Source organism: Zea mays, chromosome 3, assembly GCF_902167145.1.
Source record: "Zea mays cultivar B73 chromosome 3, Zm-B73-REFERENCE-NAM-5.0, whole genome shotgun sequence".
NCBI classification, from domain to species: Eukaryota; Viridiplantae; Streptophyta; class Magnoliopsida; order Poales; family Poaceae; genus Zea; species Zea mays.
The window spans coordinates 205649515-205666925 of record NC_050098.1 but is presented as its reverse complement, the minus strand read 5'-3'; the positions used below and the strand labels follow the sequence as shown (position 1 = coordinate 205666925).

The following is a 17411-nucleotide window of genomic DNA, read 5'->3' as shown; positions in this document are numbered from 1 at the left end:
AGAGGATTCGTCGCTGTCGTAGTAGACGATCTCCTTGATGCGCCTGGTCTTCTTCTTCTTCCCATCTTTACGTCTGTGGCCCGAGCCAGAGTCGTTGGATTTATCATCTTTTGGCTCGTTGACGAAGGACTCCTTTTCTTTGTCGTTGATCACGATTCCCTTCCCCTTAGGATCCATCTCTTCGGGCGGTTAGTCCCTTTCTTGAAGAGAACGGCTCTGATACCAATTGAGAGCACCTAGAGGGGGGGTGAATAGGTGATCCTGTCAATTTCAAAACTTAAGCCACAAAAAACTTGTTAAGTGTTAGCACAAGTATGGCCAAGTGGCTAGAGAGGAGTCAAAACACAATAACCACAAGAGATCAATCACAGAGATGACACGGTGGTTATCCCGTGGTTCGGCCAAGTACAAAAACTTGCCTACTCCACGTTGTGGCGTCCCAATGGACGAGAGTTGCACTCAACTCCTCTCAAGTGATCCAATGATCAACTTGAATACCACGGTGTTCTTGCTTTTCTTTTCTCAATCCCGATTGCGAGGAATCTCCACAACTTGGAGTCTCTCGCCCTTACAATTTGAATTTCACAAAGAAGCACGGAGTAAGGGAGGGAAGCAACACACACAAATCCACAGCGAAATGCGCACACACACGGCCAAGAATCAAGCTCAAAGACTATCTCACAGTTTCTCACAAGAACAGAGCTCGAATCACTTAGAATCACAAACGGATGCGCAAAGACTGAGTGTGGATGATCAAGTATGCTCAAAGGTTGCTTGGTTGTCTCCTCCATGCGCCTAGGGGTCCCTTTTATAGCCCCAAGGCAGCTAGGAGCCGTTGAGAACAAATCTGGAAGGCCATCTTTGCCTTCTGTCGTCGGGCGCACCGGACAGTCCGGTGCACACCGGACACTGTCCGGTGCCCGATTTTCTTCCTTAAACAGCGCAGTCGACCGTTGCAGATCTGGGAGCCGTTGGCGCACCGGACAGTCCGGTGCCCCCTTCCGACCGTTGGCTTGGCCACGTGTCGCGCGCGGAATCCGCGGCCGACCGTTGGCCCTAGCCGACCGTTGGCTCACCGGACAGTCCGGTGCACACCGGACAGTCCGGTGAATTTTAGCCGTACGTCGTCAGCAAATTCCCGAGAGCGGCCACTTCGGCCGAGGCAGCCTGGCGCACCGGACACTGTCCGGTGCACCACCGGACAGTCCGGTGCCCCAGACCGAAACAGCCCCTTGGCTGTACACAGCCACCTCATTCCTTTTCTTTTTCTTCCTGTTTCCAATACTTAGACAAGTATATTAGTACACAAAAACAATGTACTAAGACATAGAAACATACCTTTGCTTGTGATTTGCACTTTGTTCATCCATGAGCATAGATTCACATTTAAGCACTTGTGTTTGCACTCAATCACCAAAATACTTAGAAATGGCCCGAGGGCACATTTCCCTTTCAACATCGAACAACAATAGTACAAGGGGAGGTGAGGTGGGTGGTGGGGACACAATGAGAGGTAGTGGCGGGGGCAAGAATTGCTAAACGCGGGGAGAGAGCGTGCAACGAGAGAGAGGAAGACGACTACGCGACTGGGTTGGGATCTTAGAGTTAAGATCTATGATGTCAAGATTTGTGTAATGGTTTATGACACTGAAGTAGTGATTGCCACAGCAGCGTCGTATGGTGTCATGATCTATTGCACTGAGCTATATTACATCGGTGTAGTAGGTTACCACATTGAAATATTTGGTAAAATTGGATTTATGACCATCAAAAGTGTAAACATGGATTTTTTAGGAAGAAAATATTGAATACAAAGAATTCAACCCAGCTATGGCTAACCAGACTAATTACTCATGGTTGTTCGCGCGGTGAAGACTAGGACATGTTTGGATCTCATGTACTAAAATAAAATGATTAAAGTTTATGCCCCATTCAAATATACTAGATCTAATAGTTACTAATAAAATTAGTATAAGACATCCAAACACTATAACTAATAGTTCCGTTATTAGCCAACTAATTTTACTAGTAACTTTTGAACCAACTAACTATTAGTTGTATTGAATTACAGTCTCTTAGTCAGTTTATATAAACTGGATTCCGAGTTTCTTAAAAATCAAGAAGCTTGTCTGCTCTAGCTAAAACTAGTTTATGAAAATTGATTGGCTTCAAACACCATTAATTAGTTTTTTTTCTAAAACCAGTTTCTAGAAATTGGAATAGAAACTGCATTCTTATAAAAAAAAAGCTAGATCTCTTGCCTTAGTAATTTTGGTTTAGCTCGTAGAACCCCAGCGGACCTGCTGTCCGCCGGTCGCTAGCAGGTGGTTTCCCAGCGCAACCGTCTTCGCCGCGCGGCACGCGAGCAGGCTGGGCCGGTGCCGTCGCCCATCGGCTTGGGACAGTGACGGGCATTCAATAACGCATCAGCCAGTCACTCAGGTGGGGGACAGTTGAGTTGCCGCGATACAGTTCCATATGGGCCATGGCCCATGGCCGCCCCGGTCGTCTTGTCTCGCTACGGCTCTCTACTGCCCATACCGCTACCACTGTACGTGCCTGCTGACCGCCGAGCGCCGAGCAATCCTTGGAGCCGGCCGATCCCGGCGTGGTTCGGTGGTGGCACTCTATTACCGCAACTGCTGTCTGTACCTCAGAGCTGAGCAGCAGCGGTGAATTATTGATCCCTCTCCTTTCATGCCAATTAATTCTCTCAACTCCCAATCTACTTACTCCCTGCTTTTGGTTATAAATAGTGGCAAGTGCCACCTGCTGCACGGCCATCGTCTGCAACTGCATCGCTCGCTCTCTCCTTTCACTGGGAACATCTATCAGCTCGCGCTCATTGGCCATCTTTGGCTTCCATGGAGAGGCTCATTGCCGGCCTACTTGGCTTCCTATTGGTCAGTCAGTCACTGCCACGCAGCTCATGCATCTTGTGCACCTTTTTCTCACATGATTTGCTTCATCAGCCTTTACATGTGGATTTGAAAAGATTCAGCTTAACATATATGAAGTTGTATGATTGCTACTTGTATGGTTTTTCTATTGTTATTGTATATGGAAGCAGTTTCAGAGATGTTAACATTCTTTACACCTTAGTATTGACATAAGGTAGACGACCTCTGATGCAAGGATAACTCTTGTGGTTTGCATGCAGGTTGCATCGGTAGGAAGCCATGCAGCTCGTGCTCCGGATCAGTACTGGAAGTCTGCTCTTCCCAACACTCCCATGCCGACCTCCCTCTCCCAACTCCTCGACGCCGCTCCAGGTATAACAACAGACAGCTCCAGACCTTCATCAAATCATCAGTAGATAAGATACTTCGTATAGGCATGTGCCTGTCCCATCATACAAACATACGTGCCAACGCCACCTCTTCAATTCCCTGCTTGTTCGCAGCCGGCGGCGGCACGACCGTCAACGTCGGCTGGGGCGGTGTTCACGTCGATGCTGGGCACGGTAAGCCCGGGGGTACGACGGTTGACGTAGGCAAGGGCGGCGTCGGCGTCAACGTTAACCCTGGCAGGAGCGGCAAGCCCGGCGGCACGACGGTTGGCGTCGGGAAGGGCGGAGTCGGCGTTAACGTCAACCCGGGATACGGAAAGCCCGGCGGCACCACCGTTGGCGTCGGAAAGGGTGGCGTTGGCGTTAACGTCAACCCCGGCAAGCCCGGTGGCACAACGGTCGGCGTCGGCAAGGGCGGAGTGGGCGTCAACGTCAATCCCGGCAAACCGGCCGGTGGTGCCGGTACAACCGTTGGCGTTGGCAAAGGCGGCGTGGGCGTGGGCGTCAATCCCGGGCACGGCAAGCCGGGCGGCACCACGGTCGGCGTTGGCAAGGGCGGGGTTGGCGTTCACGTGAACCCGGGAAAGAAGCCCGTCCACGTCAACGTCTCCCCTTTCATCTACACGTACGCCGCGTCGGAGACGCAGCTGCACGACGACCCCAGCGTGGCGCTCTTCTTCCAGGAGACGGACCTCCGGCCCGGTAAGAAGATGACCGTCCAGTTCGCCAGCACCGGGACGACCGGCACCAAGTTCCTCCCGCGGAGCGAGGCCGAGGCCATCCCGTTCTCCTCACAGAAGGTGCCCGAGATCCTCGCCCGCCTCTCGGTGGACCCGGACTCCGTCGAGGCGGCGGAGATGGCGCAGACGCTGCGCGACTGCGAGGCGCCCGCGGCCAAGGGCGAGAAGAAGGCGTGCGCCACGTCGCTGGAGTCCATGGTGGACTTCGCCACCGCCAGCCTCGGGACCAGGCACGTGAGGGCCGTGTCGACCGTCGTGGCGAAGGAGGGATCGCCGAAGCAGGAGTACACGGTGACCGGCGTGGAGCGCGCTGCCGGCGGCACCGACGACGACGGCCGGGTCGTGGCCTGCCACGCGGAGCCGTACGCGTACGCCGTGTTCGCGTGCCACCTGACGCCGCAGACGCGGGCGTACTCTGTGTCGATGCTCGGCAGGGACGGCACGGCCGTGGACGCTGTCGCGGTGTGCCACGCCGACACGTCCGGCTGGAACCCCAAGCACGTCGCCTTCCAGGTGCTCAACGTGAAGCCCGGCACCGTGCCGGTCTGCCACTTCCTGCCGCAGGACCACGTCGTCTGGACCCGCAGCGGCTGAGTCTGCTGGATGGCCGCCGTTTGCTCGCGTCGCGCCGCCTGGAGTGATTTGTTATGTTCCAGTGGCCTCTAGGCATACTGTCATATTATTATTATACCGAGGTATCACGAGTTTGCTTATGTTTCCAGTACTTGATGCTTGTATGGATATGGTGTAGCCAGCTCAGCAAGTATCAACCCACCTGCTTAATTCTGTTGTATAGTTTTAAATAAACAGACAACCTCTTTATGGTTACTGCTCTCAGCCTAGGAATATCTGGTGTGTACATGTTCTTTATCTCAGATCTAACATCTCTAGTTGTGTAGATGAAACCTTGATCCCTTACGTTCGTTTAGAAGACTAAGCAGACATATGAACTCAGTCACCTGTTATTAGGCATGCCAACATAGCACGATAGCACTACCAATACGATACTCCCTCCATTCTAAATCGATCTAAACACATATACAAAACATATACATCAATTGTATGAATTCATTAAAAGCCTAAAACGAATTTTAATTTGAAATAGTACTACACTGGTTTGATACGATTAGTAAAATTCCAGAGTGAGCACTAAGTACAAAATAATAGTTCCGAAGTCATCAAAAGTTCGTTAACTGAACTGAAACAGGGCTAGACGAGTTGAATGCACACTAACAGTCAGATGCAACAAAAGCTGATGTAATTACTGTTCTCACTTAATCAAATGAAATGGTGTTTCGTACAGAGGGCTAAATGAGGAAACTTTAGATCATCCTCCAACTATTTCTCCGTATTGGATGCTTTAACATCTACATGTTTCCACATTTCCAATGCCTTTGATTTACAGTGAAATGAAATTCTCACTGGTTCCATATTCAGCAAACATGGATAATATGTACTTTCTTGCCTAGAGATGGCAATGGGTAAATACCCACCGGGTATTACTACCCCATACCCATACCCACAACACAAAAATAACCCCATCGGGTCACCCATATACACTGGCGGGTATGGATTTACCCCCATACCCATACCCATGTGGGTATGGGTCACCCATCAGGTCACCCGTACCCATAAAAGCTAAACATCTATCAAAATGTTATATGATACAAATGTCAACATCTAAATACCATTACAAAATTTCTAGAATCATTTAACCATCCATTCAACACACCAAAGATAATTGGATAAAGTAGTAACACTAGGATAGTACTACATAGCACATTACATGTCCCATTACATGTTCATTAAATTGTCGTTAAGCCTTCTATGACATTATGGCCTAAAAGGTTGTTAAAGAGTAAAAAAGATGGATGACTAAAGTCAAAGTTCATGCTTGGACTAAGTTTATATTGGGTATTTTATACCCACGGGTTAACGGGTATGGGTGAAGGCGGAACGTTCTAATACCCGTTTACCCATTGGGTGAAGATTTTTGCCCAATAACAGACCCACGGGTAGAATATTTAGCCCACATACATACCCTAATGGAGTAAATACCCATCGGGTATTGGGTCGCGGGTACCCATTGCCATCTCTATTCTTGCCCATCACAACTATGACCATGTCTCGATGTTAAGTCTACCAGCCCTTTCTAGATCCCTGAGCCATTTCGAAGCATCCGCTTGCTTGACACCACCTTCTTTACAAATAACCTCCTCTAGCGCAGCTGTAACATCGGCAGGCATTTTCGTCGAAGAGCCTGCAATGTAGATCACTGCATCGGACAGTAATAAGTTCCACACTCTTGAACTCTGTTCCATTATCTTATGTTGCACGTAGACCTTTTGCGGCTGATCCCGGGAAAAAGCGACGAAGAAACCACCGCCCCTTTTCGAGGACAACACCCCCTCATCCTGCGCATGAGTTAGCCAGAAATCCTTGTATAGAAAATCGTTTTCTTGGTTTCTACAGCCGAAGAAGAACAGAACCGGGGCTGTTGGTTCAGCTGCAGCCTGTGCAGCCCTTTCCTCCACAAATGCACGGAATGGTGCACACCCTGTTCCTGGTCCAATCAACACGAGAGGAACCAATGGACGTGGAGGAGGCAGGGACCCTTGGTGTATCCAACACGGGATAAGATTGCCTGCACACAAGCATAATGTGAGAGAGGGTAGATGGTTGTGTTCTGGTCAGTACTGAGCAGCGTAGCTACAACAGCTAACTGAAGTTAAGAAGAGAGGATACTAATTGCAGCTAAATGAAGCAGAACATACCTTTATTTGGATTGAGCCCGGCCAACCATGTAGAGCAGAGTCCACGCCGGGTTCTCTTGAATGGAGTAACCCATGCTACGACGCTAACGGTCAAATGGATTTGGTTTGGGTGTGCCAGTGGGGATGATGAGATAGAAAAGGCTCTTTTCTTCAGTGGAGGCGTTAGTTGCACCAGCCATTCAAAAGGCATTTGCACTGAAGGAAAATCCTCCAACACCTAAAAATGACACTATATCATGTAACTACTGTGAACCATGGAAATTAACTGAAGAGAAAAATGGGAATATTACTACCAAAAGTTATTCTGCATGGCAAGCCATCTATGGAAACAATGTTGTTATGAAAAGATTCAGTGAAGCCTTCCTCACCTCTAGAACAGTCCTACTCTCCTTCTGATTGTACTGGTAAAGATCATCTCTTCCTTCTGGTGAAGCAAAATACTGAAGCCTCTCCTTTTCACGTTCACTTGTTGCAAAAAAGCTCATGACCTACCAAAGAACATTGGAGTTATGTGAGCATTCGCAGCTTGGCATGACAAATATTAGTTAGACATCACATCAGACGCGTAGATATAAACATGTGACATCATAAGAAAAGAAAAGAGGTTATAAGATTAATTCAAAATATTGGTTCTTGCCTCAAAGAAATATCGCCGAGGGGAAGCTGACACGACATCCATTGTCAAAGCAACAAAGGTTCTTAATTTGATGCGGTCCATCTGCTCAACTGAACCCTTGAAAACTTTATCCCCACTTCTCACTCGAATCTGAGCAGGCAAAAGGACATTTTTCTCATTAGTTAACTAGATACTTGCAACAGACGAGAAGATAACAAAAATGCAAGTCTAAGGGCCAGTTTGCCAAAGCTCCGGTCCGCAAGATTCACGCGGAGTGCTGCCAAAAGCCAGTGCTACCGCCCGCTCCGCACATGAAGCACTTCAACTGTTTTGCACTGCTGGTGGAGAGCAGAAAAAATCCGCTCCCCACACTCTGCTCCACTCCCACCGTATTTGTCCACTACCCCACCGGCCGCCGCCCTTCCGCCTCCCCGCCACTCGCCTTGCCTCCCTCACCGCCCACCTCCCCCTCTGCCTTTCTCCGCCAATTCACAACTGGCTGACCTTGATTCCTGGAAGAGCACAACTGGCCAGAGGGCAACCTCGATCCATGTGAGTTCAATTCGCCTACACCAACCCTGGCCCAACCACATGCTGACTCTGCCGTCGCCTGACATGGAGCAATGAGAAGCTCTACCAAACGGTTTATGCAGGAACCTAGAGCGACTGGGAGCAGGAACTAGAGCGAAAGGATGTTGTATTAGAGCTTTACCAAACTGATCCTAATTATCCATTCTACCAGATAAACTTATCATTTCAGGAAAGAAAGGTGCAATTGTCTAAACCATCTGATAAACTGCTTGTAAAACAAAAATGTTGTTAAGCCAGCCGTATTTACAGCTACACTAATGGGGTGTGGGGATATGACAAGTATTGGAAAATAAAGAAAGTTGATGTATCAGGATACCAAAAACACAGTTACAAGTGGATAACTATTATAATTTGGAAGTGATGGGTTGGTCTTCAAATTTGAGATGGCTTTGGCTCCAGAAAACTGAACCAGATAGGCCTTGGGCTGATTTTGAAATAAAGGTACACAGATTTGGTACAGCCCTCTTCGCAGCCTCTTTTTGTTCTATTGTTGGAAATTGGGCAAACACTCTCTTCTGGACAGATAAATGGATACATGTCCAGTCTTTGTTACAGATTGCTCCTGCTCTAGCAAATCGTGTTTCCATGAGAACTAGGAAGAGCAGATCAGTCCAAGGAGCCTTAACAGCAAACGGATGGGTGCATGATCTCTCTGGGAGCCTTCCGGCGCAGGTGCTGTTTGAGTTCTCGTTGGTCTGGGATTTAATCCAAGAGGTGCAGCTGCAGCCAAATGTTGAGGACCAGCACCGGTGGCTGCCTTCTTACTCGTGGTTGTATTCGGCCAATTCTGCTTATAAGCTCTTCCATGGTGGTGAAACAACCTTTTGAGCCGGTCAAAAGAATATGAAAGACTTGGCTCCTCCACGATGCAAGTATTTTATTTGGCTGGCATCTCTCAACCGATGTTGGACGGCTGATCGGCTGGCTCGTCGTGGAATGGATCACCCGGATAGATGTCCCCTGTGTGACCAGCAGGATGAGACAGTGCAACATATTCTGGTGGCTTGTGTCTTTCCGAGGGATGTATGGTTTAGAACTCTAAGTAGGTTGGAACTGCAACATCTTACTCCCACGTCTGATGCAGCAGTGTTCCAGGAATGGTGGGGAGAGGCAAAAAGAAATGTGCCTAAGCAAAAGAAAAAAATGTTTTAACTCTATTGTGAGTTTAGTAGCCTGGCAAATTTGGAAGCATAGAAATGCTTGTGTGTTTGATAATGCATCCCCAAACATCAACGCAATCTTGTTGTCTATCCATGAAGAGACCTTATTATGGGGCCTTGCTGGGGTTGCTGCTCTTAGGAGTGTTTAGCAGTAGTTTGGCTTTTTGGTTTATTTTTTGTTAGATTTGGGTGTGTACTCTCTTTTTTCCTTTTCTTGGGTGCTTTCTGGGCACCTTGTATTTGGTCTTTTCTATACCTTTTCCTGACTTCTTAATATAATGATGTGTGGTTCTCCCGCGTGTTCGAGAGAAAAAAAAACTATATACTTTATACAGAAGAAAATAGAATTGCATACCGTTATGTAACAATCTGGATCCAAGTTACAGCGTTCAATGAAGGCATCAACAGCTGATGGATTTTGACTTGGTAGAATTTCAAGAGCATCACCAATTTTATAGTTGATGGCCATGGCCTAACATGAGAAATATGCAATTATCTTCCCATCTCTGAAGTATCATATTTCATGTTCATGAGAAAATTACAGTGTAGTATAAATGACATACCGAAGATGGATCTTCCAATTCAAAGTGGCGAACATCTCTATCAGTACCCTCCTTAGTCAAACACTGTTTTTTTACCTAGGGTGTTCAATATCATTAATTCATTAGCAACAGCAACAATAAAGAGAATAATGGCAAATCATGATACATTAGCATAACAGATGAACCATCATTTTCACCAAGCTTGTTGTTTGTCCAACTAGTCTTTAAAAATTGGCATCCAGTATCCACTAGTTAGTTAGGTTTGACTTTATTTCACCCTTGTAAACATCTTGAAACGCCAATAAGACCTACCGGGGCAAAAATCTATCAATCTATAATGTCTAACATCAAGCTGACCTCAGAACTAAAAAGATTGTTATTAGCTAGCTCGTTGCAGGCTTGATTCGAGCTCGGCTCAACAGGAAATCAAGCGAACTTTGAGCTCAGGCCAAAGCTAGTGAGCTCTTATTGAGCAATATCAAGTAGCTTGATGGAGCTCGTGTCAATTGATTTTCTAGCATGTTTATCTCCTTTCAAACTTAAAAGCAGTCAATGAAGGCCCAAGGACCAAGCAACTATCGGACTAGCAGACAACAGAGCCCACTCCTGTGTCACCGATTCTATCCCTACCCTAGTGCTGTTTCTTACCAGTGACACAGTGAGTGCTGCCTTTAGTCACTGGCCAGTGACTAGGGGTGGTAATGGATCACGATCCAAATGTCTCTTCATAATTTATTTGAGCCCTTAACTATTTTTAGTTCAAAAATGAATAGAAATAGAGCCTGATGCTAATCTGATCTGGTCCTTAAATTTTATAGTGTAAAATTTAGAGCCCATTACCACCCCTACCAGCGACAAGCAGATCACCACATTCCTCACTCTCCATTCCAATACCCTCTGCCATAAACCGTCATGTCTCTCTCCTCTTAAGTCCTAACCGTCCCCTTTGCAGCTAGAAATGTACTGCACTGCCACGCTTGACCCCATGATATCCGGGTTGAGCTCCTCAAGACCTCAACACAGATTACCATTTCTCGAATTTGCTACTTTGTGCTTTTCCTTTGATACATCCACTGGAGCGGTTTTTAAAGCACCCCTTGTTATATCATTGAACTCTGAATATCTCGTTTTGGATCATGTCTTCCATCCTCCCCATGACCATCACCTTGATGCCAATGTAGATGCTGGTGGCAAGCTTTTCTGAGTTAAGCCCGAGCTCCACTGCAAGATTGAGCGGGATCTTGCTCAGGATCAGCTCGAGAACATGGCCAGCTCAAGAAATAAGCAGGTAAGTTTGCTTGAGCTTGGCTCATTGAGATCCCTATTTGGAAGGCATGCGCCTTTGTCAAAAATGAATTTTGTGATTACTCTAGAGTCCAGATAATAGTTTTTTAGTAACATAGGAATAAAATTTAAATAATATACATGACTAGCAATGTTCAGCAAGCTGTAATTATTATGGTTTCAAAGCAAAGGAAAACTAATTTAGATATGAAACAAGGATAGAGATAACAATGATTCAAGTTCAAGCTGTCTAAAGAGCATATTACATACCATTTGAAGCATGTAAGGTGGCTCTCCATCAGCATGGAACCGTAGGGCAGGGGACATTGATCTTGCGCTACTTATTATTTTATTGGAATCTGTGGATTATACAATAGATAAAATCATGAACGGATACTGCAAAATGGAGCATAGCAGTAAATAATACCCAGTTCATCATTCATACCCAAAAGTATAGGATCTTGTGTAACTTCATTGGAAGAGTAATAAATGACATGAACTTTTGGATCCCCCAAAAAACTCAAATTAGGATCATTGATATCAGACACTCTAGGTAAGAGTGACGGATTAATTTCATTCAGAGACTTCCACATAGATAGCAACCAAGGATCTAAAGCCCCTTCATATCTGAAGTTGCATAACGAAGAAAATCCATTAAACTTGAGAAATGCTTCTAAGGAAAGGAAAATAATAATGTGCAAATTTTACAACCACAGTGTCACAATACTTACAGTCTTACACAATGCAAGTGAAATATTAAAAACATACCCTGAAGGGTGTTGGTCATCTCCAAGACCTATCTCTAGAACTGGTTCTGCACCAAGATGTAAAAGCCTTCTATCAAGCTTCTTTGCAGCAAACTGCAGTAGTAAACGCACTAATTAAGGGCAAACAGAAACAAGAGGACCATTGCAAAAAGTCTGATTTATGAGAAGCAGATTACAAGCTTACAGCATCGGTTTGATTGAAATAATATATAAATACAGTAAAGTATACAGCAGAATGTATGTTTATAATATACAAAAGGGAAAGTTACAATGTCGTATTGACTATTGAGGTACATGCAAATGTTATCTGACGCTGCTACAGTGGCTATATTAGAACTTAACAACATACAAGCTTCAGTTTACAAGTGTTCACCTGAGTAGTACTAGGACTGAAAAACAGCTTTATATCACACCCAAAATATGGTGTATTTGTCGCAACCACCCAAAGCACAAAGGGAAGAGAGTTACTAAGAGGGTGTTTAAATGCACTAGAGCTAATAATTAGTTGGCTAAAAAATTGTTAGTAGAATTAGCTAGCTAAGAGCATCTGCAAGAGACTAGCTAAATGGCTCATCAAGCCAAATTTTGGCTAAACAACAGTAAAATAACTCTCCAACATACTAGCTATCTGACTCGTCAAGCTATCTGACTCTCTAAATTGGTTCCCTCACTAGCCAAACTTGAATAGACACTGACTAGCCAAAATAGATAGATAGTCTGTTGGAGTGAAATGCTATATATAAAGTATAATCTTTATGAAAAGATAAATAGAGAGTCAAATATAGAGTCAAAAATAAAGGGTCTCTTGGAGATGCTCTAACTATTAACTAATTTACTAAAAATAGCTAATAGTTGGAGGGTGTTTAGATGTCTATAGCTAATTTTAGCCACTAACTATTAGCTCTAGTGCATTCAAACACCTCCTAAGCAGTATATGTCATTATCACCATATACTTTTTCTTAAAGATGCATGGCGCGGAATGTGCTTCTGGCAATAAGTCGCTAAAATGTAGGCAATTAACTGCAATTATTACAACAAATCTACTTTTTAGAGGATTTTCTGAATGAATGTGTCTACCGCTCACTTGAGTGTTTTGAGCTCTTCCACACTCAATTTTTTTCACATCTTCCTCCTCCCGCTGCCTACAGCACCAGCAGCGACCTCCTCCTTCCCCTCCCTCCACCGCCGTCATGGCCATGCTCGCCCCCGCACCAACCTAGCCTGACCACCGCCGCCACCGTCTGCTCCGGCGGTTTCGCCTCCACCTCGATGCCATCTCTCCCGTCACCACTGCTTGGCCTGCCTGCCTGCCCATAATTTCTTCTAAGCCGCCGGAGATGGAGAAGGAGAGAGGAAGAGAAAGAGAAGAGAAGGGAAGAATCGAGTGTTGGAACACTGAGTCAGATGTAGCTTTCTGCTTTGGGTTGTCTTTGTGAGTGTGTGAGTGAGTGTTTTTGTACTGATGGCAGCATATAATAATTATTAGCAAGCTCAATTACCCAGAAAAAAGTCTCACATTGTACTTCTGGTAGCCTGAATCCCCGAGTCCAAACACTGCATGATGGATCCCCTCAAGCCATTGTCTATCCAAATCCTTCCGAAGCATATATCTCCAAAACCCCTGTCGCAACATACAACCCAAAATCCCAATAAGCAATCCAGACGACTGGAAATTATCTAGTGGATCAAAATGTCCAGACCTTGGAAATTATCTAGTAGATCAAAATGTCCAGACCTTCATGGAATCTGGGGGGTCGCCCTGCCCCGTGGTGGACACGACAAATACCACGAACCGCTCGCTCGGCAAGCGACTCTGCACGAACACACAAAGGCGTCAAGTTCGCACATGCACGGGTTGTGTGGCTGAGGGCTCTAGGTTTTGGAGCTCACGGGATCGAAGCTGTCCATGGAGAGCACGTCGACGGCCGGGCAGCCGCCACGTTCTGCCTCGCGGCCCACACGCTCTGCGGCGTCCATGGCGTTCCCAGTTTGTGACGCGTAGAGCACGAGGAGACGGCCGCTGGAGGACACCGCCGAGTCAGCCTCCGCAGACGAGGGCGCCATGGAGTAAGAGCTCAGAATTCGCGGACTGCAGGTAACCTAGAATCGGCCAACAAGCACAGCCAATAGACGCCTCAATCGGCTCATTCCGCCCAGGCCACGCAAGCTCCTGCCGCCGCTGCAGCGGTTCGCCAGTACGATCACCCACCTTGAGCTTGGTGTTCGCTGGGCGCACGTGCCTCCCTTGTCGGCTTCGGCGGCGCCGGTTGCCAAGCGAGACTGCAAGAGGGGGGAATCGGGGAAGGTTAGCATTTCTCTTCAGTCCTGAAATGATACTTTGGGCATACTCAAGTTGCTCTTCACGTTTCACCTGTTCACACAGATACAGTGAACCATTGGACACTTTACAGAATCAGAACAATACAATAACCCATAACTATATGTGCATCTCAGGAAATGTTTCACAAACCATACCGCATAGAAACATGCATCTATTTTAGATGCAGTCCTTTATAAACAAATATCCCAAAATTTCTCCTTTATTTTACAGAAACACTGATACTATAGACCATATAGGCACTACATTTGCTTCACTTTTTGAAGCTAGGAACTGGAGTCTGGAACATGAGGGTATGAACTATGAGGATTGAGAAAGGCTGATTGAATATCATATTATGTTAGACATTAGGGACTCGGTTGATGTATTATTGCTATGCAGGCACAAATTAGTAATGAGACTGAGAGTAAATGAGGGCCCCATAAAAACAATCAAAAACTGAATCTGAAGTAATAAAAAATAATAATACAATAGTTTCAAAACCAGTGTCTAGTCTCTAATCTTGACCAAAACCAATATTGTACTAAAATAAGTAAATACTCCTTACCTGAATCTCTCGCTAGGGACTGGAGAGGAATGAACAGGTGCAGATCTAGCCGTGCGGAGAACGTGAGGAGGGAGTCAGGGAGAGGGAGGATCAGGGCGCTGGCGGCTGATACGAGCGTGGAGCGGCCGAGCGATGAATCTAGGCAGCAGCATGCGCACCTAGGGCCGGCTCTAATCTCTTCCCCAGTATCTCGTGGAGGCTCGAGGACGGGCACAAGAAGGTGAGGCTGGAGTCCCTGACGTCCAGGTCTACAACACTGGAGCTAGCACAACCACCCTCTCCTGCGTGGGAACGAGGTACAGGAGCTATGAGAAGGGTACCAACGGCGGAGGCGACGCGATGAAACGAAGAACCAAAAGAAGCCAGGGTTGAGGGAGCACCTGGGACCGGAGAATTTTGCAATCATGGCACCGCCAAGGGCGGGCTTCCACAAACATGGCACGTTCATCGCCGCAATTGCTTTCGTGGCATTATAATTCTAGCCAATTTAAACATTTAGCATCGGACCCTGGTAATGGTCATTAGCTCATGTCACTTTCTTCCAGTGCCCTCGCGCCGTTTCTTACCTGGGCGCCGTTACTCCCTCCCTGGTCGCCGTTACTCCCCGAGGCGATCGTTCTCTTCTGTTCGTCTTCAGTGTCTGTGTTCTTCGGCTAGTCGTCGTCTTCCTCGCTCCTTCCTCCCCCGGATATGTTCCTCTCGCAGTGCGGTGCCTTCCTCCCATCGCCCTACCCCCGCTGACCAGGCTCCGCACCTGCGCTATTGTTGTCCATTGCCGCCCCGACCACGCTGGTGAGATCTCTTACTTCGGTAACCCTAGGGTTTGCAGAGTTGGAGGCTGCCATGGAACCTGCCGTGGAGCTATGTTCCCAGAAGTTGTCCGCGGCCGTTGATGCCGCCCGTGACACAATGAAAGCTTCATCTACCGCCTGTATGGTTGATGGTGATTATTGCGCCACATTTTCCTTAGGTAACGATGTGGTTTCTACTCTTGATGTTCTTGAATCCGCTGTGGCGGCGGAAAAAAGTGCTATGAGTTCTTACAGCCAGGCGAGTGCAGCCGTCGATTGTGCTAAGGAGACTATTGCCAAATATTGTGAGGTTTGTATTCTCAAACTATTCTTGTGCCAGGCAATGATTGAGATTGTTTAGCCCTGTCATTGAAATGCGAAGTGAGTAAGTGTTAATTGAGGAAAAGTTTCTGATTATTTGTGGTTTTCACCTTGCTAGTGACATTGCTGCTATTTACCTGATGCCCGACAATGATTGAGTTGCACAAAAAATTTTACCTGATGCTTGTGCTCATGTGAGATGATGTACTAGCCTAGCCCTGTGATGTTTTCTTTGAAAAAAGTGAACTGTATACTACACTTGTTGGTTTTATGTTCAAAAATAACTGAGGGCTATGGCTGTTTAGAGAGGGCTAAGGCTGATTCAGCCTGTTTGATGCTGTGCCATGTTTGCAAAATTCTCCAGTAGAGTTGAGACTGAAAGTTGCCCTATGATGATTTCTTTGAAAAGAGTGAACTGTATACTACACTGATAATTTACAGAGGGCTATCGGTGTTTGAGCCTGTTTGCTGGTTAACATTCTTGATATGGCTTTTTTTAGCCTTTCTGCTGGTCTACATTGTTGATATGGTTGTTTTCAAACTGAGGGCATAAGAAACTTGTCAGTTCCAGAATCTTGTAGGTTCCCAGGTTGGTTCAGTTCAGTTGTTAGTTCCACAACTTGCTCATATGAGATGCCCATAGTGTGATGTCAATTTTTTTTGCCTGACCATGATCAGCCCTATGATGTTTTCAAACTGAGGGCATAAGACACTTGATAGTTCCAGAATAAACTTGTTTCCTAGGTTCGTTCAGTTCACTTGTTAGTTCCAGAACTTGATCATATGGCTGGCAGTAGTCTGATGTTAATTTTTTTCAGGTTAACCAAAAACTTGCGCAAGCACTCAGATATTCTCTGTCTCTAATGAGTGATACAGCTAAGAAACTACAAGAGACTGCCTCTTTGTGCTACACAGATGAAGATGTTGTCGACGGTTTCAAGCTGACTCAAGTGGCTCGTTCCTTGGACGAGTTAGCTGAAACGATAGAAGTTACTGCAATTGACTGTCAGGTCTCGATGATGGATCCAACAACTATATTAGAAGCTGGCTATGGTAGCGAAGATAGTGCGGTGTGGGAGGACGTATTCCGTGACCGAGAAATAATGAATCAGCCATTGGAAGTGGAGACACTAGCTGAGCACTGTGCTAAGTGGGGCTTAATTACAATGAGATCAGGGATAGATCTGTGTAACATCTTCTTTTGTAGTGTTTTTGTAACACTGGCTATGCTTTTGTAAGCTGAACTTGATCAGTGTAACACCGATAGTGGTTATGTAACACTGGCTATGCTATTGTAATGTGTATGAACTATGTTGTTATCTTCCAACCGACATGGAACTTGGCTGTTATCTTGTATGAAATGGAATGAAATGGTATGGAACTTGGTTGTTATCTTGTATGAAATGGAACTTGGCTGTTGTGACTAATTATTATCATGTATGAAATGGAATGAAATGCCAGAAAGAAGGGAGGTCATGCCAGAATTTTGAACTACAAATAACCATAATAATTCAACAGAAATACCATAGTACCATACTACTCAAACAGAAAAACCATAGTACCATACTACTCAACAGAATTTTGAACTACAAATAACCATACAAATTTAACAGAAAAACCAAAGTACCATACAAATTCAACAGAAAAACC

General features: G+C 46.0%; 2 protein-coding genes across 6 annotated transcripts; one reads left to right on the top strand and one right to left on the bottom strand.

The window, feature by feature from the left end:
* Positions 1–2517: 2517 nt before the first annotated feature.
* On the top strand, positions 2518–4866 carry LOC100273184 (BURP domain protein RD22). Of its 2 annotated transcripts, XM_008674195.2 has the most exons (4): positions 2518–2672; positions 2757–2903; positions 3161–3272; positions 3404–4866. In XM_008674195.2, exons 2-4 carry the CDS (start codon positions 2865–2867, stop codon positions 4621–4623), a joined length of 1371 nt encoding a protein of 456 aa, XP_008672417.1. In that variant the 5' UTR covers positions 2518–2672; positions 2757–2864; the 3' UTR covers positions 4624–4866. The 2 variants fall into 2 exon arrangements, with proteins under 2 accessions (XP_008672417.1, NP_001141101.1); NM_001147629.1 differs by lacking the exon at positions 2518–2672 and having other exon boundaries at positions 2836–2903; positions 3404–4856.
* Positions 4867–5282: 416 nt separating this feature from the next.
* LOC100192885 (uncharacterized) lies at positions 5283–15104 on the bottom strand. Of its 4 annotated transcripts, XM_008673870.4 has the most exons (14): positions 15030–15104; positions 14650–14930; positions 13655–14044; positions 13500–13577; positions 13281–13385; positions 11765–11856; positions 11442–11623; positions 11267–11355; positions 9734–9808; positions 9526–9642; positions 7441–7569; positions 7172–7291; positions 6804–7020; positions 5283–6673 (listed from the first exon to the last, which is right to left on the bottom strand). In XM_008673870.4, the coding sequence occupies exons 3-14, from the start codon at positions 13826–13828 to the stop codon at positions 6144–6146; spliced, it is 1908 nt and encodes a 635-aa protein (XP_008672092.1). In that variant the 5' UTR covers positions 13829–14044; positions 14650–14930; positions 15030–15104; the 3' UTR covers positions 5283–6143. The 4 variants fall into 4 exon arrangements, with proteins under 4 accessions (XP_008672092.1, XP_020405046.1, XP_020405045.1 ...); XM_020549457.2 differs by having other exon boundaries at positions 13465–13577; positions 14650–15055; NM_001138073.2 differs by lacking the exon at positions 15030–15104 and having other exon boundaries at positions 5670–6673; positions 14650–14988.
* Positions 15105–17411: the final 2307 nt, after the last annotated feature.

Coding starts and splice junctions, on each gene's coding strand:
- LOC100273184 (XM_008674195.2), top strand. CDS start 2,865: ATGGAGAGGCTCATTGCCGGCCTACTTGGCTTCCTATTG. Junction 2,904..3,160: donor GCCTACTTGGCTTCCTATTG/GTCAGTCAGTCA, acceptor GTTTGCATGCAG/GTTGCATCGGTAGGAAGCCA. Junction 3,273..3,403: donor ACTCCTCGACGCCGCTCCAG/GTATAACAACAG, acceptor GCTTGTTCGCAG/CCGGCGGCGGCACGACCGTC.
- LOC100192885 (XM_008673870.4), bottom strand. CDS start 13,828: ATGGCGCCCTCGTCTGCGGAGGCTGACTCGGCGGTGTCCTCCAGCGGC. Junction 11,857..13,280: donor CAGGCTACCAGAAGTACAAT/GTGAGACTTTTT, acceptor TTACTACTGCAG/TTTGCTGCAAAGAAGCTTGA. Junction 11,624..11,764: donor GATGACCAACACCCTTCAGG/GTATGTTTTTAA, acceptor ATGCAACTTCAG/ATATGAAGGGGCTTTAGATC.